The 23,811-nt window shown below is 45.5% G+C and overlaps 1 protein-coding gene across 7 annotated transcripts in view; it reads left to right on the plus strand.

Moving 5' to 3' along the window:
• The first annotated feature begins 1,139 nt into the window (after window positions 1-1,139).
• The window catches only part of TANC1 (tetratricopeptide repeat, ankyrin repeat and coiled-coil containing 1), a 57,326-nt gene continuing 34,654 nt past the window's right edge, over window positions 1,140-23,811 (plus strand). For 6 of the 7 annotated variants that reach the window (XM_066190509.1, XM_066190512.1, XM_066190510.1 and 3 more), the window contains exons 1-2: window positions 1,140-1,294; window positions 15,583-15,657. In XM_066190509.1, the coding sequence (XP_066046606.1) occupies window positions 15,597-15,657 (61 nt within the window). In that variant the 5' untranslated portion in view covers window positions 1,140-1,294; window positions 15,583-15,596. Of the gene's footprint in view, window positions 1,295-15,569; window positions 15,658-23,811 lie in introns of those variants that run through there. The other variant, XM_066190508.1, reaches the window with a different exon arrangement.

Consider the following 23,811-nt stretch of genomic DNA (forward strand, 5'->3'; position numbering starts at 1 on the left):
AGCTCATTGGGCTTATCATGGGTGCCTCACAGGAAAATTACCAGTACCTGGGTTTTTTCCCATAAGCTGCCATCTGAGCTGGCTTGGCGAGGAGCTAAATATCGTTAACACTCTTGCTGCCTGGCATCATCTTCAGCCTTCAGATCAGTTTCGTGGATTTCTTCTGTAGTCTCTTTTATTCTTCAGTCTCTCGGAAAATCTGGATGGATAGAGTGGGAGCGGTGCTCACTGCTGTATTCAGAGGTAATGCCACCTCTACATTTGCTTGCTGATCCCTCGTTCGTACAGGTAAAAAACACACTGGCTTCCTTTGGAGCAGCAGCACTGATGTCGTGTGGCTTTCCCACGGTGGCCCCAAACCCTTTCAAAGGTGCCGCTTTCCGGGATGCAGTTTGTCTTTTTCTGTGCTCTGGGCAGGGCCACGCTCCTTGTTCCTACACCTGGCACTTCTAATCTGGCTGGCTGAAATGCCTTGTGTGGTGCAGTTTAGAAAGTAACTCGGAGCAGTCGGGGCTTTTCACGGAATCACAGAATGGGCAAGTTTGAAAGCAACCACAGCGGGTCATCTGGTCCAACCTCCCTGCTCAAGCAGGGTCATCCCAGAGCACATGGCACAGGATTGTGTCCAGACGGTTCTCGACCACAACCACCTGTGGAGGGAGACCCCACAACCTCTCTGGGCAATCTGTTCCAGGTCTGTCGCTATTATTGACAGTATTTATATTATTTCTATTTATATATTCCGCTCATCTTTTGCCGTGTGCAGTCTTTATAAGCTCCGGCGCGATTACTTTCCTGTTGCTGCTGGAAGGCTGCTTGGGTGGAAGCGGATGGCGCGGGTGGCGGTGCGGGGCAGGGGCCCCGAGCTGTGCCCGTGGGCTCCCAGCAGCCAGCAGAGCTCAGGCGGGCACGGCGCACGGCCGCCCCGGGCGGCACACGGTCCGCGGGCTCGGCGGCCGGCCCCGGTGCGGCGGGACGCGGGCCCGGCCCGGCCCGGCCCGGCGGCCGGGGATGGCTCCGCTCCCTCAGCGCGGCGGCCCGGCCCCGCTCCGCCCCGGCCCGTCCCGCGGGGGGCGGGCGCTGCCGCCGCCCCTGCCGTGAGCTCATCCCGCCGCCGCGCCTGCCCAGCCCGGAGGAGCCCGGAGCAGCCCGGAGCAGCCCGGGCTGGGCCGCGCGCGGAGCCCGGGGCCAGGGGCCGGGCCCGCCGCGGGGCGACGCCTCCGTGCCTCTTCCTCCGCGTCCCTCCCGCGGCCCGCGCCGGGGCCGCGCGGGGCCGGCGGGCGCCGAGCCGCCGGTAAAACTTTCTGACGGAGGAGCGCGTGCGGGCATGTCGGGCGGGCGCGGGCCGGGGCCGGGCCGGGGCCGGGCGCGGAGGGCACGGCCCGGGGCCAGCGGGGGTGCCCCTCGCGGGGCTCGGGAGCGGCCCGGGGAGCGGGGCCGGGCCGGGCCGGTGAGGCGCTGCCCGGGCGGGGCCCGGCCGCGATTTCCGCCTCCCCGGCCCGCACTGTCACGTTTGGGTGACTGGGGCGGTTTTCGTGCCTTTAACAGTGAAGATGTGGGGGGAAGGAAAAAAGCAGCGCTGCTTTCTGCAGAACTTGTTTTCTTGGTGGTGTTGGGCTGCGGTGTTAGAAGGCGGGGACGGGCGCAGGGCCGGGCCGGGCCGGGCGCGCCGCACGTGCGGTCTGTGGGCAGCGACCTTGTTTCGACGGCCGGGACAGGAGGGCCTGCCCTGGAGGTCGCCGGTGTTCCTGCTGCAGCCTCAGGCGCAAAGTGATAGAGCGATCGCTTGGTTCGTTTTTAATGTGCGAGTTACTGATGGTGTATCGTAACAGTGTCTTTCAAAGCAGACTTTCTAAAGCTTTCTGATTTCTCAGTGCCGCCGTGTTTGCCGTGGCCTCATGAGGCACCTTTGTTGGGTAGGGGGCTGTGTCCCGAGTCACCGTTTTCGGGGGTAATGTGGCACACCATTGTGTGAGGGTGAGCCCCGCGGACAGAAGGAGGTTTAGGTCGGCTTTGCTGCGATGCAGAGCGTGTCCCCCGTGCCCCGCTCCGGGCAGGGCGGCGGTGGCACTGCCTGCCCGGCCTCTCATGGCGCTTCCTGACGGAGCCGATGCTGCTGCACCGTTTGGAAAGCCAACAGCTGAGGGTGTGGGAGGTTTACTTTGGGCTCCTGTCGCTGCTGGGTGTAAAAACAGTTGGCAGGAGGTTTGTTCACTGGTCTGGAGTATTTTAAATGTTTTACTCATCCAGCCTACTTCAGAATTTGCAGAATTATTCAGTATATGCTGAAATCCTGTGCTACCTCATATTTTTGTTAGCTGTTGCTTAAAAATAGCTTGACGCTTAAAAACCGAAAATACCAGGGAATAAGGGAAATAAGTGTGATACCTTAGATCCTGGAAAATTTCCTCCCACTGTTGTTTAATGTACAGTGGCCAAAAATGAACCTTTCCCATTTGTTCTGATCTGCTGTTTAAGTGAAAAATGGTAATATACTATTAAATAGTGCCAGTGAGCAAGGTAAACACAAGTACTGTTTGTTTCTGCCACTGACCGGGTAGTGTATTCAGGGCTTCATTTATGTGGGTGCTCTGAAGTGCTGGTTGCCTTGCTTTCTCAGTGTAGCTAACCATTGGAATGTCCAAATGGTGATGAATTGTATCTGCTTTAGAGCCAAAACATATTTGGTTCGTGGCCAGAGTTGCTCAGCTTCCCATAAGAGTCTGTAGGAAAAAGACATTTTGTGTGTATGACCACAGGCCTGAAGTTGATGCCATGGCAACTTTGTGATCTGAATTATATGTTGGAAGGCAGCTGAGCAGTCTTAGCAGAGGTGTTTGTTTTTCTTTTACTGAACTTCTTCCTCTCATCAAAATTAAACCTTTCTTTGGAAGGTGAAAGATTACTTAGCAAGCTTTGAAACTCTTGTGCATAGAAGAACATCAGCCGGATCTGTTGGTTGTTTGTAATGACACCCATAAACATCTGTAAATTGTAATTTATATCCGTGATTTTAAGATGAAGGTTTATCTGTAGAGATGCTGTTTTGACTAGAAAGTGGCATTTCAGGCTCTATCAGGAGCTAGATCTTCATATTCTCCAGAAAAACAGAGAAAGGTCAGCTTTATGTTTTGTGTGTGGGAAAGTCTGAGAAAACTGGGTTAGTTCATGTCTTTTGGTTGCTTTCAGCTCCCAAGACTTGATGTGGAGGTTGGAGAGTTTTTTTATCACAAAGCTGTGGCAATGGAAAAAAAAAAATCTCAGCATATGGCATAACAAACGTGTAAGGTTTTATTTCTTAACGATATGTTTGTGTATAGGAAGCACCACTGTTAAAAGAAGGACTTCTGAATATTGAAGGCATAGTGTCACAGCAGTCTGAAGAAACCCCAGAAGCAACTTCTGAAACATTACGTGATCCTCACTGCATTTGGTTTTGTGTTTAACTTTAATTTGATAAGTGCCTTTTTTTTTAAATAAGTTTGTTTTTGTGGAGTCTTAACCTCTCTGATCTTATCCTGAAGGGAAGTAAATAAAGGGATCAGTTGCTCATTAATGCAGAATATCTATTGTGTGGTCTAATGTTAATATGTCTGTTTGCTCGGCTGTCTCCTACCATCGTTTCCTTTTAAAATTCATTGTTTAGCATGACTGAATTAATCCTTCAGTATTCATTGTACTTGAGAAGTTCTGTAAAGCTATTTCAGCAGGCTTAATTGACTAGATTATTTATCTAAGTATAAAACTCCAGAGCTCAGGGGATGATCTCTATGCTGTGTTTGGGCTCTCCACAGACATGCTGGAGTCTCCTGTGGTGTCCATCTCCTGCTCACTGGGCTGTAGGAGAGTCTGGACTGGAGTGCAGCTTTTCTTTCACTCTGTGCTTCAGTCAAACAGGGTGCTTTTGGTCTCCTTTCATAGCTGAAATGTCTCCTTGCACCCCCTCCCTGTCTTGCAGCGTTACAAACCTTCAGAGGTTTATGATTTCAGATTTCTGTGCTGTGTAGGCGATACATCACTGTGTAGGCTTCTTTCACCCGTCCTTGCCACTCCTGCTCCTTGAAGTTTATGCATTCTAGTTGATGTTCATGGAATTACTTTAACTTCTTGAAAGTCCTGTTTCTCTTGCTGTGTTTCCAGAATTTTGTTGTTGCTCTTCCCCTCACCAAGAGGAGGCCTGCCAAGCCATAGGCTTAGTCTGAGAAGGTTCTTTGTTACTGGAGTATTCAACTTTGCAGTATCCTAGCTCCACTTCTCGGTCCCCTTGCGTGAAGCGTGGAGGTAGTGCTGTGCCTGGGGATGTTCGTTGGTGCGGGGGCCGAGGGCCGGGCAGCTGTGCCCACGGTGCGAGTGGGAGCACCGCTGGGACATGGGCTTTGTCTGCTGAGGTGGTGTCACCCATCCAGGATTTCGCGTGTTTTCTCCTCTCCCTCTGGAATGCTGACCTTCAATGAGGGTGCGAGTTCTAAAGCAGAAGTTCCACTGGCTTTTGGAGTGAGCAGCTGTGCAGATCAGCCAGGCTGGGCACAAGTGAGGTGTCTCCTTGGGTGCTGGAGAGAAGGGTTTGCCCTCAGCCTCGCAGGTGGTGTCACACCGCAGCCTGGCGTTCTTGCTGCGCCGCTGAAGAGGTTCAGTGATGGCAGCAGCAAGATTTTCAGAATTTCTGTACAGAAGCTGAAGTGTCTATGGTCAAATCAAGAGCTGCCTTTGCGGTTTCGATGCTGTTGAAGTTGGTGGCAATGCTTGCTGAATTGTGTCCATCTGGCATTTTTCTGTAAATACTCTGTGTCAGCAGGTGCAGGGGTTACGGTTTGCAGTGATTGTGAGGTGAGTGACTTGGTGGGGCACTCTGTGAAGTGCTTCTCGGGCACTTCTGCAGTCTAAAAGGCCAAAATAATTTGGGGAATACGGCTGGTCTTGAAGGCATCTAGTTCTTGTGCATTAGGGAATTCAGCTGTATCTAGACGTGGATGAAATTGGAAAACTACGTGCAGCTTAGAGTTCTAGTGGTCCTAAATATTGTACCTATGTAATCAATATATACAATATATAAAATATATATGAAATTACACTTCTGTATTTTGAATATCTGAGAGTTTTTTATCAGCTGCCCTTAACTCATAGTGATGTGAGTTAGAACTTGTGAATTATCATTAAATTCAGATTTCCTCCATGTTTTAGGTTTCTATAATAGAGGGTGGTGTTAAAAGAGAAGAAAGGCCACAGCCTACAGTGGAACTGTTTGCAGTCTCATTTTGCTCTGGCAGAATTCCCCCCTGAGCAGTGCTCCGAGCGTTAGTGGCATTTATCCCTCTCTTCCTAAGCAGAGGTGCCTGGTGGCGCAGTGGTGTCAGAATTGCCCCAGGTGACAGTGGCACCGAGGTGTCCCGGCTGCCTGGCCCGGGGCTGGCCTGGGGCGCACAGCGCTGGGGCAGGGGCTGCGGCAGGAGCCCGAGTGCTGCGGCTCCTTGTCCCTGAGTTGGTTTTACCCTTCTGCCTGTGTGTGGCCCTTCCTGGCTCAGACAAATCTGCAATTAAAGTATTCAAGAGTCAGCGTGTTTTCTGCAAAGCCTGGAGTCTTTGCGAGGAACTTTCTTTGCCTGGTGGGGCTGTGGTGGGTGCCGAGGTTCCGATGGCCGGGCGCCCTCGGCCGTGGTGGGAGCTCTGCCTGCCCCGTGGAGGTCACCAGCTGTCACCTGCACCTGCTGAGCGGTGGGAGCTGCTGTCCCCTGTGCCTCGGAGCCTTCGGGGGCATTGCCAGAGTGGGATGAGAGGCTGAGGGGCTGCTGCTTGTCTGCTGCATGGCTCCTGCGTTGGGTAATTGACTGCCTCGAGACCAGAGGGTTCTGTAAAGTGTCTGCTGCGCTACACTGAAGTTGTGGATGTGGTGGATAGCTTGGGTTCTGTGTTGTTTCTGTTTGTTAGCGGGGCTTTTTTGGTTTGTTGTTTGGGAGGTTTTTGCTTTCGTTTTGTTTTTTTTTTAGACTCAATCTTGGTTAAATTTAGCTCCAGAAGGGGAGAAGCTGGAACTTGTTAGCGCACAGGAAACGCCCTGACAGGAGGTTTTTGATGTGTGTGTTTGTGTGAAAATGTGAGTTCTGCAGCTCTGCGATGGAGTCAGGCCTGGGGACCTTTGGGTAGGTCACAGTGGTTTTACATCTTTAACTGTTGTCTTAGGTTCTGGTGGAACTTTGCTACATTAAGTATTAAATATGTCTGAACTTGTCAAAAGCTGGTAGTTCTAAGTTAAATCCAAAGCTATCACTCTTAAAACAGCAGAGGTGTTTAATTGCTGAAAAGTGTTCAGATTTTATCTGCTTCAGCTTTGTTTTATCTGGAAGAGTACTAGAACTTGTCTACTCCAGAGATTGTGCTTCTCTCTTTTCAGTCATCTACAATTCAACGAATCCATTTCCATCTTAGCAGATGTCCCTTCCTTAGGATCCATATTTCTGGCCATACTTTAGCAATTAAGCATTTGAACAACATCCAAGTAAGAGTAAATAGAAGCACAATATGACCTTTGCTTTTTGAAATTTAAGTGAGGTGGAAGTTGGTAGAGATTTTAATGTGTGGGTTGGGTTTGATTCTTTTACTGTGTTGTGTGGGTTGTTTTTTTTTTTTCTTTTACTGTGTTGTGTGGGGATTTTTTTTCCCTTTTTCTGTGTTGTGTGGGGCTTTTTTGTTGCATGGGTTTTTTTGTTGTCACTTTTGAACAAGAATAACAAAATATTCTTAGTGAGAGTTTTAGAGGGAGACTTGTTTTGTATTTTACACCAGAAATGCCTTTGAATTCAGTTGATTATTTAGTTAATATGCTTCAAGATCTGTTTTACACTGGGCTAAACACCACTGAGGTCACAAAGGGATTTTTTTGTGTTAGTAAGGAGTGAGTTCCTGGATTTTTCTACAAAATTTTCCAGCAATCGAAAGTTTGAAGAGGAATATTGCTACCACAAAGTGTAGGCATGGTAAGGTCAAAATCTCAGCACTTCCCAACTACTGATCCAGAATTTCTGTGTTCGTGCAAGAATTACTTTGAAAAGTTAGGAGACAATGTGGCAAGACATAAAGGGAAAACTGCTTTACTCTAAGATAAATTGTATTTGGCAAAGACAGAATGGAGTAGAGGAACATTGTGCCTTCTAGTATCAGGTACCAATCTGTTCCAGGAGTCAATGGTACTGGTATATTCAAAACTCTAGGAATGCAGAGCTGGTGTGTATGTTTGTTTGTTTATTCTCTGTCTAAGCCATTCTTTGTGCCACTGTGGTGTGTCACCAGATATTTTCTGTGAGTTTGCAGTAAGTCACGCAGTGATTGGTGGCAGCAGCTTATAAAGTGTTTTACACTCATTTTGAGGTACTGGGCAGAGTTTGAAAGTCTGGGGGATCAAGGACCTAATTAACATTGGGGTTTTTCCCTGACCAAAAAAGTTGCACTTGGTCCTTAGAAGACAATAAGGAAAGGAGAACAAAAGTGACATTGAATTATTTTGTTCTGCTGGAGTTGAAAGCTCTGCCAAAGCCTGCACCAGAGGAATGTGCTGAATGGTTTGTCAGAGAGGACTTTTTTCTCTTTTTGCCCCTCCCATGCCCGTGCAGAAGGTTCCCCCAAGGCTCTGCCCCCTGTGTGCCACCAGAGCTGCCTTGGGTCTCTCTGGGCATCTGGGCTAAGCTCCCTGTGTGTGTCCCGGGCATCTGCCTCGCTGGCCTCTGAGGAATCTCACACTGTCCCCCAGTCTGGCAGATACCTGTTTCCATCATCTCTTCTAATAGGAACAGCACGTGCTTTTCTTCTCAGTGAGCCCTGCTTGACCCTCCTGTCTTCAGTTCTCAGCCTTCCCCAGGACAAAAACTGAGTTTTGTTTCCTTGCAGTTTTTCTTCTATTGGCAGGATTTTGAGCCGGGTTCATGTTGGTGTTGCATCTCTCCTCTTCGTGTGTCAGTGAGCTCGACTCTGATGTACAGTGGGCTTGTGGGCATCTCAGGAGCAGCTAAGGGGAGGCAGGATATGCTGCCTTGGCAAACTTGGAAAGATTTACACACACTTAAGATTTTAATGAATAATTGCTACTTCTTTTTTTTAAAGTATAAAAGTTTGTTTTCCACTAGTAGTCAAATTCTGTTTGTGAGGATTTTAATTCATTTATTTTGGACACTTGCCTGTGGAAGGAATGCTTTCTGGCATCTGAGTGAGAAGCTTTAGTGGTGCTTGGCTGTTTAATTACTGAAAACAACAGGACAACTGTAAAATTTTAATAAAAATGGGCTTGCCGGGTATTTCATATTTTTGGTAAGCGTGTGCAGGATCTTGTCTACTCCAGAGAGTTAGTGCAGGATGGGGAGGGTGCGAATATGAAACACTTTCCCCCTTGTGTAGACGAGCCTTTAGTTTTTCTTGAGTGAGCTCTAGGATGTCCTGGGTATTCCCTGTTCCTGTCGTTCAACTGAGCTCTGCAGTGGCTGACGAGGAGTCACGCCTAAAGCAGGTGTCTAGTTCAGGTGAGTAGTCTCCCTGCTTTGGGGCCGTGTGTGTGGGGAGCCCACACGTGCCGGGTCGTGCGGGATCCCACTGGGGCAGGTGCTGCTGTCAGGAGCGTGCACACAGCTGATGCTCGTGCTGTCACAGCCTCTCACTGCATTGTCCCTTACAGTGGAGAGTGCTTCCAGGGGAGAGGAGCCGGGAGGTCGTGGATGGTAGAGTGTTTCCGTGTAGTTTACGCTGCAGAGGAGTGCCTGAGTCTGGTCCATAAAATAACACAAGCAGGTAATTAAAAATGGAAGGTTTGCATTTCACAAGAGCCAGAGGAAGGCAGCATCCCAGGATCTGAGGTGGAAAGCAGGGAGAGTAATATTTTTGGTTTGCCTCATTCTGGTGAGTGAGATTTCAGGAAATAGCCAAGCCAGTCTAGCAGTTTGTTGTGCTTCAGGGGAGTGGCTTTCCTTCCTTCTGTACCTGCTGTGAGATCCTTCTTTTCCCCATGTCACGTCCTGTGTAAGCACAGAGATGACGAATGGCATCTGGCACAGTGCAGCAGGAGCACAGGGCTGACCCCGCCGGCCACCTTGTAAAGGCTCCACCAGTATGACCTCGGGAAAACTGGGCTTTGCTCCTCCTGGGTGTAATGGAAATAAGATTGTTCCCCTTCCTGCAGGCTGCTGTGAGCTGGCATTGCTCTGAGATGCTCTGAGGTTGAAGAGGCAGTGTAAAAAGATACCAAACATACTTTCTGGATTATGTGACTTAAATGTCTGTTCTTTAGGCATCCTCAAGAATGTTAATATTTTGTTCCAAAGTTTGCCAATTTATTTTGCCCATGAAGATGAATACCCTTCTTTCTGTGTGTGTGTATTCGTGGAATTGTGCCAGTGTGTCCTGGACGGTCCGGTGTGTTTGAGCTTTGTGTTCTTGTGTTCCTGCTCATTCCCACATTTTAGGGTCACTTAGCACTTGCTTTGCTTTTCTTATTTCTAGGAGGAGAAAGGTTGCTGGGGGTACTGTCACGTTATATTAACTGTTATTAACTGTCTAATCACAGCACATTTAGACAGTTACGTTCTCTGAAGGAAATAATTTTGCTTTGTGTTTTTGATAGAGTTTTCCAAGGTTTTCTTGTGGTCATCTGGACCAGATGACCTCCAGAGGTCCTTTCTAACCTCAGCCATTCTGTGAGTCTGCCCTAATGAAAGTCTTGAGGAGTCCTAATGTTTCCTTTCTGTCACCTTGGGTATCTTGGGCTGTTGTTACACATGTACCACTCTACCTCTGGTAACTAGAGGTAACAATAGTTACCCTAAGGAAGAAAACACCAATTTGACATCACAGTGGTATATTTTAAAAGCCACATTAAAACCTTCAAAAGTGTTTACTTAGTAATAAATATGTTCATCTCTGCCTGTGAAGCAGGAAGTAAGTAACGTGTTGTTTGTGTACAGATTTTGGACAGACCTCTGTGTTGGATTTCTAGAAAAAGTGAGTGGCTGTGATTCCCAGGCATTTCAAGATCAGGTATTTTATCATTAGGGTTTCTAGAAAACATACTGTCCCAGTATTTCTAAGGGTAGCTGACATGGGGGAGAAAAGATTGACAGCAAATACAGGTGTGTGTTCTGGTCTATGTTTAAATAGAGATCTGTAGTGTTAGGAGAAAACTATGAGTAAAACAGGAGGAAAATTCCGTGAAAAAGCAGAGAATAGAATCCTGAAAATACCTGGTAAGAAGGATGAAGAATATAGGAGATTTGGAACTAGATATGATAAGGAACTAAAATAGAAATAAGCTTTGAGTTTTGTCTGCACCATCTTATATTCAAAACCCAAAAATCTCTGGCATACTAGATTGACTGAAAACCTGCTGAGTAGCTGTGATGATGAAAAATGCCACCTCTTTTGTGTTCTGGCCATAATACTGACCTGGTCTGGGGTTTTGTTGGGATTAGTTAGTTTCCGTTTTGTTTTGTGAGTCATAACCGAAGAAAGGGAGAGCTCTGTAGAAAAGGGTGGATGGCTGTGGTCTTGGCATTCGCTCTGGAGGATCTTAGCGGAACGGGAACAAAAAGTCTAGAGCACCTCTGCTGTGGTCAGATATTTTTCATACAAGAAAAAGCTGTGAGCAGGTAAGATTTTCAGGTTGTGCTGGCAGCTGCTGCTCTTCTTTCCCCGTGCAGCCAGACAGGTGATTGCTCTGGTGATTCTCCATCTGCACGATCGCAGCGTGCTTGGGGTCGGTCCAGACGGGTTTCTGACCTTTGAAGTGAGCGGTTCTGGCTAGTGAGTGCTCTCCATCTGCTTCCGTGGAGACCGGTTTCCTCAGCGCTTCAGGGCAGTAGCAAGTAGAGGGGAGCAGTAATCTCTGAAATGGTGATACAGAGTCGTTTTTGCAGTGCCTGGCTCCCGCCCAGGAGTTTTGGACAGCAGTCAAGGGAAGCGACCAGCTCTTCCCCTGCGTTGGCAGCCCTCAGGAGCACTGGCCAAAGTAATCGGCAGTTTGGTAAAAGAGTAACGGAGCAGAAGGGCGGGTGATTGCAGGGCAGGATAGTTACATCTGTGCCATCTGGGAAATGAGATCTACGTCCAGACTGGTGGGAAAAAAGCTACTGCAAAAGCACGTTCTAACAGCTAACAGGGTAATGAGGTTTTTCTCACGCTTGCTCATCTTTCCCCTCTTATTGTATTTTAATAGTGCTTCAGGGCATAATTCCACTTCAGAAGGGAGCAGCAAACTGGGAACCTTGCTGTGCCTTTGCAGTTTCCTTCTAAACTGCTGCATAGCTTTCACTGGGTCAGATGAGAGGGAGAAACTGTGGAGTATCTCATGGGTAAGTTTAGTAATGATTAGGTGATTGAAGAGCAGATGACGTGGATGTACCGCAGCTTGTCAGTTCTGTATCTGTCTTGTATCTGTTTTGTACCTCTGTTATCTTTCTGTGTGAGAAACACCTGCAAAGGGTAAAGACCATAATGGTTTAGGGTTCTGTATAAAAATAAATAACTAATGAATGAATAAATTAATAACTATTTTACTTCAGTGGGTCTGGCTAAATACAGCCTGTTGGAAACATTATACATGGCACTTCTACTTGGCTGTAGGGACAAAGGGTCAGGGGCAGGTCTCTCCAGTGCATGCTTTATCATCTTCATTCACGCATTTGAATCATCATAACACAAATATATCTCACTGGAAGTTGCATCTTTAAAAAATAAAGTAAAATACTGTTCAAATGTCTGCTCGTTCATGAGTCAGCAGTTTCATATCTGGGGATATGCCCTCTGTTTGTTACAAAATGCTAGATATCAATGGCCCAAAATGTAGTAATTTTAAAGGCTTTTGTTACTTACTGTCTTAATTTGTTATATCAGTAATACCTTGCTCCTTTAGGTATTGACTTTTGCTGTATATTCCTCTTGTTTGAAATCTGCACTTCAGTTAAAGGACTTTGAATTTGCCAGGGATGGGAAATGTTGGAACTTCTCTGTGTGACACATAGAATGACACTCTCAAAGTGTTTGTAGGCAGTGAAAACAGTTCTGACTAAATGAACTTTTCTTTCTAAGCTTAGGATTTTGAGATTCAAATGTTTGAATCTTTGGATTCAAAAATGCAAAATACACTTTAAAAATGCAGATTATTTGAAGCATGTGTTTAATAAATCTCACACTGAAAGGTGGCAAATCCTTAAGTACTTCTGTGCAGACAGTAGACTAAGACGTTCTACCCTTTATTTCTTTGCAAGTAAATGCTGACTGGTTTTCAGGATCTGAGTATGGAAGCTGGAACACAGCTGTGGGTAGTAATGTGAGGAGTGTAAATGTCAGGAGTGCATGGGCATTAGCTCAGGTGCTTACCTGCCATGTGGGATTAGTTTATTTGACCTCTGCAGTAGTGAGGAACTCCTGTGGGTAGATCTTTGAAAATAACCCTCTCTGAAAGGTGAGGGAGGTGGAGCAAGAGCTGTGAGTCATCTTGTTCCTGATGTTGGTGTCTTCACTAGTAGCTTTACACGGAAAGCGTTCCCATGCAAGGAAGTTGCTGAGTTTGAAGGAGAGACTTGCAGGCTGAGGGAAAACGTGGAGAGATTTTTCCATCTCTGCTTTGCAGAGGGGATTGCTCAGGTAATGAAGTACTTGTAAAGGTTGAGAAGTGAACTGTTGTGTATGCCTGCGCTCCCAACTCTTTCCGTGACCTAAGATCTGTGTCTTCTAAAGCCGACAGCGTTTTGGAGTTGTTCATAAAGAAGCTGATCGTTATAAATTCTCGAATCAAGGGGCTTTCTGCCCTTTCCCTTCATGCTCTGATCAGGAAGCATGTGTGGAATGTCTTCTCCATCTGAAGACAAACAGTTCAACTGGTGGGAGGGCAGCATCTGTTTGAAAATGCTCTTGGTGTGAGCTGGGAGTCCACCTTTGTCAGCAGCTGACAGGATCTTCAATTGAGCAAGCAGAAGAGTTGTGTTGGGATGTTGTTATTGTTAGCATTGTGGGATAACAAGTCCACATCCAGTACCGTTTTAAAATGGGAATGATAGTTTTTAAATCTTTAAAAAAACCGGACAACAAACAAGTGGTTTCATGGCAGACTTTAAAGATTGGAATTAAGAAAATGTAGGCTGGAGTTGTTTACCAAAGTGAAGCAATTGCAGTAGCTGAAAGGGTTCCTGAAGTCTGTGTCAAGCAGTGATTCTGCTTCAGCTTAGCTGTGAGGAAAGTGCAGTTTCCTTAGAAAGATAATGCACCAGCATTACTGGAAAATAGCCTATTAATGCAGTTATCTTTAGAACAAAACAAGATCTAGTATCTTGTGCCTGGTTCAAGGGATGAGAAATTCTAAATGTGCACTATCACTGTTCACTTTAATTAGTGTTTCTGAGGTGTGAAGGATGGCTGTGAAGAAATACGTTACCTGAAGCTGAAATGCTTTTGGATGTATGTCGGTAAGCATCTCGGTAGGTGCAGATAACTTTGGTGTATCTTTTGGGTTTGTTTTTTTTTTAATAAGTAACGCTGTCTGTGGTATTTCTAAGTTGTAGTAGCTGGTTCATTCCCTCAGCATTCACCTGCACACTCTGAAATGTGAGTGATGCTGTACTGGACCCAAGGTGATGGTTTTAGCATTACTTCAGAAGACAGTTTATTTTTTATACCTTTCAGCTTGCAAACAAAGAGCACTGCTATTGCTTTGCTGCTGCAGCCCTTAGGGTTAGCTCTCTCTCTGTGCATAACTCCATAGCAGAAGGTGAGTTGCTTTGGAAGTGCTGATCTTTCATTTTTGCATTTCATTTTATAGGGGAAAAGAAAGGAAGTGGACTTTCTTTCCAGGTAATAGGTACTTTTCATATCTACACTGAATGTGGTCTGAATAAGCAACCATCCTCCACGCCAGTTCTGTTCTGTGTTGGAATAGATCCTTGTAGAACTCTGCACGGTAGGGAGATTGGCCTCAATTCCGAGAAGTGAAAATCTAGGGTGGAATTGTCCTTGATGCCTTTTATTTGGTCTCTCATTAACCCTTATTTATATTCTAAGAATAGGAATTATATATACTGTAGAGTTTCAGTTCTATGTCAAGCCTGTCTGTTCTGCTTCATGGAAAACTCTTTTTGTCGTGTTTGCAAAATAAGAGAGTTAAATATAATATGTGATTTTTCGGGTCTTCCTTTTATTCCCACCCCGCCACTATGTATGTACAATACGCTTCTTAGCTCCTGAAGTTCATTAACAGCTTCAGGTCCTGCCATTGCACAGTGCAGGCTTTCTAACATGGTGGATGGTTTCTGTATGCTTGATACATTTATTTTGCTTTTTATCCAAAAAGTAATCCTAAATTGCTTCCTTTTAGCATATTCCATTTTTCGGTTGGATGATGCAGGTTTGGGGGTGTGTTTGTGAGCTTTTCCAGCTTTCCGGGTGCTGGAATTGGGGGGGGCAGATGCAGTCCCATGCCTTGGGAAGCAGCTGAGGCTGCTGGCCGTGGCACGCTGTGTCTGTGCGTGTGTGGCCCCGGCAGTGCCACCCTCAGCACAGCTCCCTGGCTGTCGCTGCTGCCCCTGCCCCAGGCTGCCGCAGAGCTGCCTCTGCGTGCTTCGGGTTGTCCACACGAGCTGAACGATTCTCTTGGACCGATTGCTCTTCCTCTGCCTTATTTCATCGACTGAGGAGAACTTTCTGAGGAATCCAGAGGTTTTGGATGGAAGACTTCTGCTTTTCCTGATGATTTCGTGTGGGGTTCATGGCGGTCTGTTACACGAGGCAGCATAGTCGGATTCCCTTTTCCCCCCTTCCTGTTGCATGTTCTGTACTGCAAGTTTTCTAAAATGAGATACCTTTTGAATCTTTCAGTACAGAAAACAAATGAAATTGCGATTCACAGATGCTCCCAGAAAGCTTTTTGAGAAAGAAATGCCCTTCATGATTCCTTTCATTCTGTTTTCCTTGCTCTGTCACTGAAGTTACTTATGTGAAAGAACTGTTTTTCAGGTTCATCATCCCGAGTGTATTTTTCTTGTACTTCATACTGCTCCGAAGTCTGCAGCTGGTGCTCAGTTGGGGTTGACTGTCCAGTGTGTGGTGTGGCAGGCAGAAGGCGTTGTGGGGATGGGGGGTTTGTTCCCCAGCTCCGCTGCGTGCTGTGTGTGGGGACAGAATGCGGGGTGGTGCCATGTCCTGCTGTTATCCCCGCTGTACAGGCTTGCACCTGGCATTCCCAGGTGACCCCAGGCTGCTCCCCTTGCTGCCAGTCGGGAGTTGGAGCTTGACTTTAGGTTATTTTTGCTGGAGTGTCTTACAGCAACTTGCTCAGGTTCAGCCCTGGGACTGCATTTGGGTGTGGAATGTGGAGAATGCTGCGTTATTTTTCTGTTCCAGAAGACAGCAAACTCTTAGTTGCTTGGTTCAAGTATTGAAACATTCTTTGTGCATCAGTACTTTGCTTGACCAAGTGACGCTGTAAGAAATAAATCTGACTGCCAAAAAGTTTCTGGTAATCCCCTCGCTGTTTTATTTGTATTCATCCTGTTTGGTTTTTGTTTCGACTTGTGCGAATGGACATTGCATTTATTTTTGTTTCTCTCTGTTATTCTCCAGGAGCAACATTTAAAATGTTAAAGGCCGTTCTAAAAAAGAGCCGAGAGGGTGGCAAAGGGACCAGGAAAGACTCAGGTATGACTGTTACTGCCGTGCTTTATACCCCAGCTGAGCTGAGCTCTGCAAAGCCACGACTGTCCCTGCCTGGTGCAGCAGTGCCCGGCCCGGGGCAGCTCCCTGCCCACCTCCCCAGCTGCTGCCAGGGCAGCGGGAGCTGCAGGTCTGCCCCTGCCTGCAGGGCGGCTCCCGTGCATGCATTGCTGCATCTCCAGCAGGCAGGACGGCTGAGAGCAGTTGGTCGTGGTTGTTGCCCTAGAAATACTGAGAGCAGGCTGTGTGTGCTGTGCTGCCAGCTCCTACGTGGCCTGGGGCCAGCCCTCAGCTGCAGAAATGCACTTTAAATTGCTTTTTCATTACACTATTAAAAAACTCAACACTGCTTAGGTATTATGGGCAATGGAATTTTTATTATGTATGTCTTTTGAAAAAAAAATACATTGAATTAGTGAAAAGTTACTAAGCTGGTTATCAGGTTTCTATTGTGTCCTAGCTTTTGCTTTAACTACAGAGATTTTTTGAAGGTAAGAGTAATCATTATCAACAAATGTTACTTAAAATAAAACTTACTTTACTATTAACCATAAATTTAGTAGGCCAGTACTTACCTGCGTTACCCTCCAGGAGGAAGGGTGACTGAGAGCTGTGGTTGCCGTTTCCAAGGGCAGGGAAGGCCCAGCAGTGCTGGCTGAGGAGGGGCAGTAGCTGCAGGTGTGCAGGTGTTGGTGGCTGCTGTGAGCCTGCCTGCTCTGTGCCAGGCGTGCTCAAGTCTTTGCTGCAGTGGCTGGAAAGCTCATGGACCTGAGTGAAAACTACCTGGTTTTCAGTTTTTAACTTCAGACTGTTAATGTAGACCAACATTGCTGATTTTCTGATGAGTTTGATCCTAAATTATCCGTAAGAGTAAGTCTGTGCTCTTTGGCAACATGAACTTCTTGCCCAGAGTAAAATAGAAATAAATCCGAATATTTCTTAAATGTATAGGGAACAGAGCATAATAAAGCTGCCATGTCCTCGTTTATTGGAACCTTTAAAACAGCACAGTCCTATTTTCTTGGAAAGTCAGTTGTATGTGTCCTGCGTGCAGTTGTTGAAACGACACCATTACCCCGAGTCCTGCAAGGGGAGGGGTTTTTCACCGTTCCTTTGCAGAGCGCGGTTCCCAGTTCATCTGGCAGGTAATGTACTGCTCTTCGGGAAATCGCCGTGGTCTTGTGACGGTTGCACTCTGCCACGGTTGCTTTCTAAACGAGTGAATGGTAGGAGCTGTGCTGACCAGAGAGCACACGGACACTAGGTGAGAGATGCTCAGAAATGGTCTCAGAGCAAGACAGAAGGCATCCTGGTAATTCTGTGCGTGCTGCTGGCTTGAAGCTACCAGCTGGGGTTGTTTAAACAGAGTGCGCCAAAGATTCCTGTGGTGAGGCTTCCACTGGTACATTTTTCGTTAAAATACTAGATGGAAGTTGGTTTTGGCTCAAAAGGACAATCGGCCTGTTTGGAATGGAGCTCTGACCAGGCTTTGATTAAAATCTGAAGCTTGCAAAAACCTTTTTCCTGTGGGTCAGAAAGCATGGCTTTTCATTTTAGGATCTCATGATACCTGTCTGTATTAATGTGTGCAGGAGAAGATTTTTCTCTGTTTTTGCAAATACAATGCTGTATTTCTGAGCAGCAAGGGCAGAGTTAGAGCGGTTTTTTGGTTTCATTTTTGGTTTGGTGGGTTTGTTTATTTGTTTGGGGGTTTTGTTGTTGTTTTTTAAGCAGAGCTCCAGAGTTTCATGCATTAATTAGATGTTATGGAAACCAAGTTTTGGGAAAAATTGGTGAATCATGGCTGACTGGTGAGAGCTAGAGCAAGGACGAGTTTAGGAGCAGCTTTTTAGAAGAAAGTAAATAATTTATGCATTGAATTTCAGAGATTTTGGCTTCTTTTTGTATTTGAAGATGATGTGAAAAGTTTGAAGAGAGATGTGTGTGTTTTATTCTGTTCTGTGTTACACCAGCACTTCCTGTAAAGTTACGTCCAGCTTATTAGCTTTCTCTGTTGTTCCAAAGGACACCTCAATTCTTACAGCTCCGAGACATTTCTCCACTTTGCGAAAAGATGTGAAGCAAGGGAAAGAACATTGGTCTTTGTAGAGCTCATTTTTGCTCACTCATCTCCCTGGTCTTTAAACTGAAAACAGGGAGAAACTGAAGGGGTTTTGGGTTGTGGAGTTTTCCCACTTCATGGCCCTTTGGATATGGACTAGCAACAAAAGCTTTAAATTTCCAGTTCTCTGAAGAGAGCAGAAGTGCACCCCAGCAATGGGAGCTGACTGCAGAGACACGACTGTTGAGGGGGCACGGCCACTCTTCAAACTGCTGTTGGGGAGAGGAATGCAGTAGTAAACTTAGATCTTCTCTCAGCTCTCTGCGTACATGGGCTTGACTTTTTCCGAGTGAGGTTTTGAAGAAGTTGTCAGGTTTTTCAGGGCGTCCGAATGCGGGAGGAAGGGGACAGCTCCTCTCAGTCGGACCACCCCGAGCACAGCTGAGAGGCCTGCGTGGTCTCGTTTCAGTACACTCATGGCTCAGGAGTGATGCTGAGGAGCCGGCAGGCAGGCAGTCAGATCTCCCTGGGGCACGGGGGGCGGCCCAGCCGGCGCAGGAGGGACACCAGGGCGGTGAGCTGCAGCTGTGCCGTGGCCACGTGTGACCGTTTGGAGTCAAACCGGAGGGGGTCTAGGCTAAACTGCAGCAGCTTCTTCTTAAACTGAAGTAACCCCAGTTGTCCCATGGGTCGCATGAAAGGAACGCCTGGAAGTCTGCATAATTCAGAGCCGAGTGGGATGATTCCTGTTTGACTGAATAGAACTTCCTGTTTGTGTGTTAACTCTGTTTTATGGGTTTTACAGCTGGTAGCCTTGTGGAACTAGTGCGACTGGGAATGGGGGTGATTTTGTTCTGGATTGAAGGCAGGCACAGCTGTAATATTAAAAAGTATAAAAATGTTTAAGGGCAAAAATTAGTACTTTTTTTAGCAGTACCCTGTGTGGATTTTAATATTAAGGTTTCTCATTTGCCCTGACATTAGGGCTTAAGAGCTGAAGTCATACAAAACATTTTTGAAATCTAGCTGCTGGTAATGTTGATTGCAGGTTTCAATAGATCCTTGAATTCAGGGTTATCTTGGAAAAGAGGGCTGCAAAACTAGTATTGATGCTGTGAGAGAGACACTGAAGTGCTCTGCTGAAGAGTAGTGGAATGTCTTTGCAGAAATAACTTGTGCCTTGGTCAGGTAGAAGGCTGTCACGTGGGAGTGTCACTTTTGGACGAATGACGCCTCAGGCGGCACCAGGAGCAGTACTTTAGAGGTACAGAGTTGGGCTCAGACCCTGCTGTTGGCTCAGTAGAAATTTTTCTGCAATCGTTTTCTTAAAGTGGGTTTATTTAGATGTGACTGGGAGGCATTGATGAGGTAGGGTAGGTGGCTGTTGTAGAATTAGATAAAATCTAAATGAAGCAAAATTAGTGTGTTTAAACATGCACATATGTTGTTATCAATTTGTGCAAACATACATGAACACAGGTGAAAAGAGCTGTTGGCAGCAAGTTATATGTAGAACAGCTTTTGCTAGCAGAACTTGTGGAAGTTATTCCTAAATGTGGATTGGAAGACAAGGTGGTTGGTGTCCTGTTTAGGTAAACAGTTGTGCCAAATGATCAAAATTTCAAACAAACCATTTTTTTTTTACCCAGACATACAACTTTTTCTGCATCCAGATTATTTCTGGTTTTCTGCAGCATGAAGAGACCTGTCTTTACAGTCCTTCAGACATAGTTATTTCCATACAGCAGAGATAACTATCTGTAAGTTGATTTTTCTTTTCTCTTTTCCTTCCTTGCGTTGGTGATGTGCATACTTGGTAAAGGGCAGAACCTGAGGGGGAAAACCCCACTGTCTGCACCTGTAACCTTAAAGCAACAGAAAACTATTTGGGAAGTGTTTGAAACCGAGCAGGAAGATTAATTTTGTGTCCCAGAAAGTAATCGGTGTGTTTACATGTCGCACTTAGCTTAAGCTGGAAATGTGCAGCAGTTCCTTCCAGTTTCCCCTTATTTCTTGAGGATTTTAGTCAGTCTCAGAAGGAAAGTTCAAAGTGGCACTTTCTCCTCTTTGTTGGCTTATGGTCATCAAATACATATTACCTCTTCAAGCTCTTCCCAAGTTTCCAGGTCCTCTGGAGATTCCTGGGAAGGTGTTTCTCCAGTGGGCACGGCTGGCTGGCCGTGTGACCTCTGCTGAGGGTACACGTTTGCTTTGCCTTGTTATTGGACTTCAGTTTCTAGATTTAAGGTAATCTCAGCTCTTTGTCTGTTTCTGCCCTGTGTTTCTTCCTACCTGCCATGGCATTGTGTGTTTCTGTTCTCCCTCTCCTGTGTCCTCATAGCTGAGGTTTACTTGTTGCCCAGTTTATTTCCCTGAGTTTTTTACCTTGACCTCTGCAGCCACGAGGAGATCTGCCTCTGGCCTCAGCTGAAAGGAGCTGGCTGTTTTTATTTTAATATAGCGTAGAAATTTGGTGTGTTAGTGCACACTTCAAACAATCAGGACCAGGAGGCTGTTGTTTGAGTTCTACCATGTTACCCCTAAGTCCTGTCTGTGCCTGTGCTGAGGTGATAGTATAAAGAATATACATAGTAAGCTTCAGAATATAAACAAAAAATACTTCTTAATTACGATCGGTGTAGAAATTCTACAGAGCTACTCCTTCTTAAATGCTTAAAGATGCTCCAGAGAGAAATTTGTATTAGTATTTCCTGTTGGGTTTCTGTACTGCCAGCTGCTTTCCAGTATATAATCACATTTGTTTTCTTTAACTGTCCCAAAGTCAGCAACTTGCCTGCATTTGAGAATCTGCTTTTTTTTTTTTGACTTACTAAGCAAAAGCTCATTGAGTATAAAATGCACGTGATGTATTTTAATTAAAAAAGAAAATAAAATCCTGTGTATTAAGTTTCTCCAGAACATACTCGGTTATTTCAGATGGCTTTGTGGTAGCGTGAGCACTGTCGTTCTGTTGACCCAATATCAGGCCTGAAGGAACACAGATAATGGCAGTATTGTGCTTAGTGTGCAGTGTTCTTCCTGCGCTAAATCCCGTCACAAGCTGAACATCAAATGTAGTACATGGCATGCCTGGAAACTTCATTGATGTCAGTGGAAATTCCGTGTGGTAAGTAGTTGGGACTTTCAGGTTTTCCAGCTTCAAGGCTTGTTAGATATTAAAAGGAGTGGTCAGATTATTCTGTGAGCAAAAAGATATTATTTAGAATGTAGCAACATAGGGCTTGAAAGGCAGAGAATCTGGAGGAACAAGATGGGTGGTTTTGATTTCTGAAATAAAAGTTACTGAAGTGCTTACGGATCTGTATATATCCGATTTTCAGTGATTGCCTGCATATTTAGGTTTTAATTTGGTCTGCAAAAAGGGTCCGTGTTAATAAATATTTCTTGTGTCTTGTTTGATTCAGATCTGGTAGAGCCTACTAAATTTTTACAATACTCATTGAAACTTAGTTTGCATTTGCATTAGTTTCCTTCTTGTTATATTCAGGTGTCTTCATGTACGTATCTTTGACTGAAATACGAGTGTGCAGACTTTTGAATGTATGGAATGGAGGCTTTATTTCTGCATTATGCCTTGCCCGTTAGGAATACTGTGTACTGAACAGGGTGGATGAAATCTGTGAATCCAGAATTTCCCTTCTTTCATTCACATCATCAGACACAGTTAAGAAATTGAGATTTTACTTTGTATTTTTTCACAAGTAAAATGACTTCCCAAGGCACGAGCTGGATGAGTTCCACCATCCCTGTTTTACTGTCTCCCTTTCAGCCAAGGCCCCTGTTACAAGCCTTGGGGCAGCACTTGGAATGATAAACAGGAATGTGCTGGAATTCGCTGTCACTGGGTTTTGAAGTTTTTTGTTTGAGTTTTTTTTTTTTTTTTTTTTTTGTGAGTTTGTTTATTTTGGTTTTGTTTTTTTGTCTGTTTGGGGTTTTTAATGATTTATTTCTTGTTTTTATTGCTAGTGGCAACTAAACTGCTACTCTCAAAAGAAAACTGAAGTTGTGCAGAAAAGCCTACATTTTTCTTAAGACCCAGCCTCACAATTTAATCTTTATTTTAAACCCGAGTGTTTTAGGAATTACTTGCCTTTAGCAGTAAAGGTTTGATTCTCAGCTGACTGTGGTCAGCTAAATGCAGGTTTGAACACCCCTGCCTTGCGTTATATCTCATTCAGCATTTCTGACTAATACAGTCTGAAGCCAGCTGAGAGCATCAAGGCTTCAGGAAAACTGAAAGGCCATTCAATAAAACAAGTTTGCTTTTTTAGATCTAAATATGTAAATTCAGTTTTTCTGTGGAAACACTCTGTGATATTAGGAGTTGAATTTTAAGAGCAAAGAACATTTGTGGTGCATAAAGTACACATTCACTGTCTGGAACATAGAACTCGGAATGGAATACTTTTAATTTCAGTTTGGCGTTTCATTGTTACTCTAAAAATATCTTGCAATAGAAGAAGCATTGTTTCATGCTTAAAATATGGAGCTGTTTTTGATTCTCTTGTGTTGCTTTGCCCACTTTCAGCTGCTCTTGTCAGTTATTTAAGGCCTTAGGCTTTTTTTGCTGAGCTCTAAGGATTTAATGTGGTGAATGTCTTTTCAGAAGCTCATTCCAGTGATGTATATACGTATAAACACCCCCCCTCAAAAGAAATCCTGCCCTTGAAACACATATGCAAATTATTTCAGTGGTCTGAATAACCTCTATTTTTCAGTCTTTTCTTTAAAAAATTAGTGGGTTTTTTAAGAGCTACAGGCGAATATTAATATTTTGTATTAACAAAATATTAATGTTATAACATTATAATATTAATATTATAGCATTAATATATTAATATTACTGATAGAGTAATCCGGGGTGCAGAAATAAATGCCAGAAAGTGAGCAAATAACGTCAAGTACGAGCAGAGTTGGCAAAGGTTGGCCATCTAAACCGTTTATTCTAATTTTGCCTGGGTTGTTTCTCACTCAGCGCACTTCACTGCTTCCTTTACTCAGGCCATAATGCGTTTTCTTCCCATTCCTTGCTAGTTTCTCTCGTTGTCTGGTCTTCCCGGAGTCTCGAGAGCAAAGGAATTAAATGCTGCTCTCCCCTCTCGCGCGTACTGTCCGTGCCAGCAGTGTCCTGTCCCAGAAGGCTGGATGTGGATGGCTTCTCTTGGCAGGGGTGGTTCTGCAGCTCCTGCTCCAGTGTGGGCGCCTGGGTTGCCTTGTCGTGGCGGCGCAGCCTGGGGCACTGGGCTCCCCGAGCCTCCTGCATTGCCCGCTCCCAGAGCTGGGCCGGCTCTGTGCGAGCACGCACACGTGAGCATTGCAGGTGTGAAGGACACAACCCTTCAGGGGCAGGGCTTAGTGTTTTACCATAAGAGTGGAGCGCCTCCTACTCGGCCGCTAAACCACCTTACGGAGTTCTGTGTACACTTGTCTGTCAGTTCCAGTGGAAGAATATCAAACACACTGGATTTGGTTAATCTTAAACAGTTTCTGGCTGCTCAGACATAGAGATGCCTTGTTCTGGAAGGGGCTTTCCACTTTGGATGGCTTTCCTTGTTCTTACAGCTCTTTTTCCCACATGTGGTTTCCTTCTGAACTTGTCTGTAAGGTGGCGTCTTTCCTTACTGTTGGTCAGGGTGAAACATCCTGTGAAGCAGAGTGAGCTTTGTTGAGGCTGTGGGTGGTGGTGTGTGGTCACATCAGAGTCTTGCGTGTGGTGGTGTCCTTCGCTCCGTGGGGCTCACAGGGAGCCTTGGTCAGCAGCAGCTTCCTGCACTTCTTTTTCTTTTTAAAACCCAGCCCTCCTTCAACTAGTTCAGTAAACAGTATCTCAGGGGCTCCTGAGATTTTGTGCTAATACAGTGATGCTAAAACACCTTCTTAGTTTGAAAAATACTTTTATCTTCTCTTATCATCAAGGAAACTTGATGTTAACCCTAAGGATGAAATTTGAGAAGTGCTGACTTTGTGAGTCAGAGGTTTTGCTTCCCCCCTTTTCTCTTTATTACATTCAATGAAAATGTTGCTTACCTGTGCATTTACGTTTTCCCAGTGGTTAT

Source organism: Chamaea fasciata, unplaced genomic scaffold (genome assembly GCF_029207755.1).
Source record: "Chamaea fasciata isolate MVZ Bird 193981 ecotype frontalis unplaced genomic scaffold, bChaFas1.0.hap1 SCAF_8, whole genome shotgun sequence".
Lineage (NCBI taxonomy): Eukaryota > Metazoa > Chordata > Aves > Passeriformes > Sylviidae > Chamaea > Chamaea fasciata.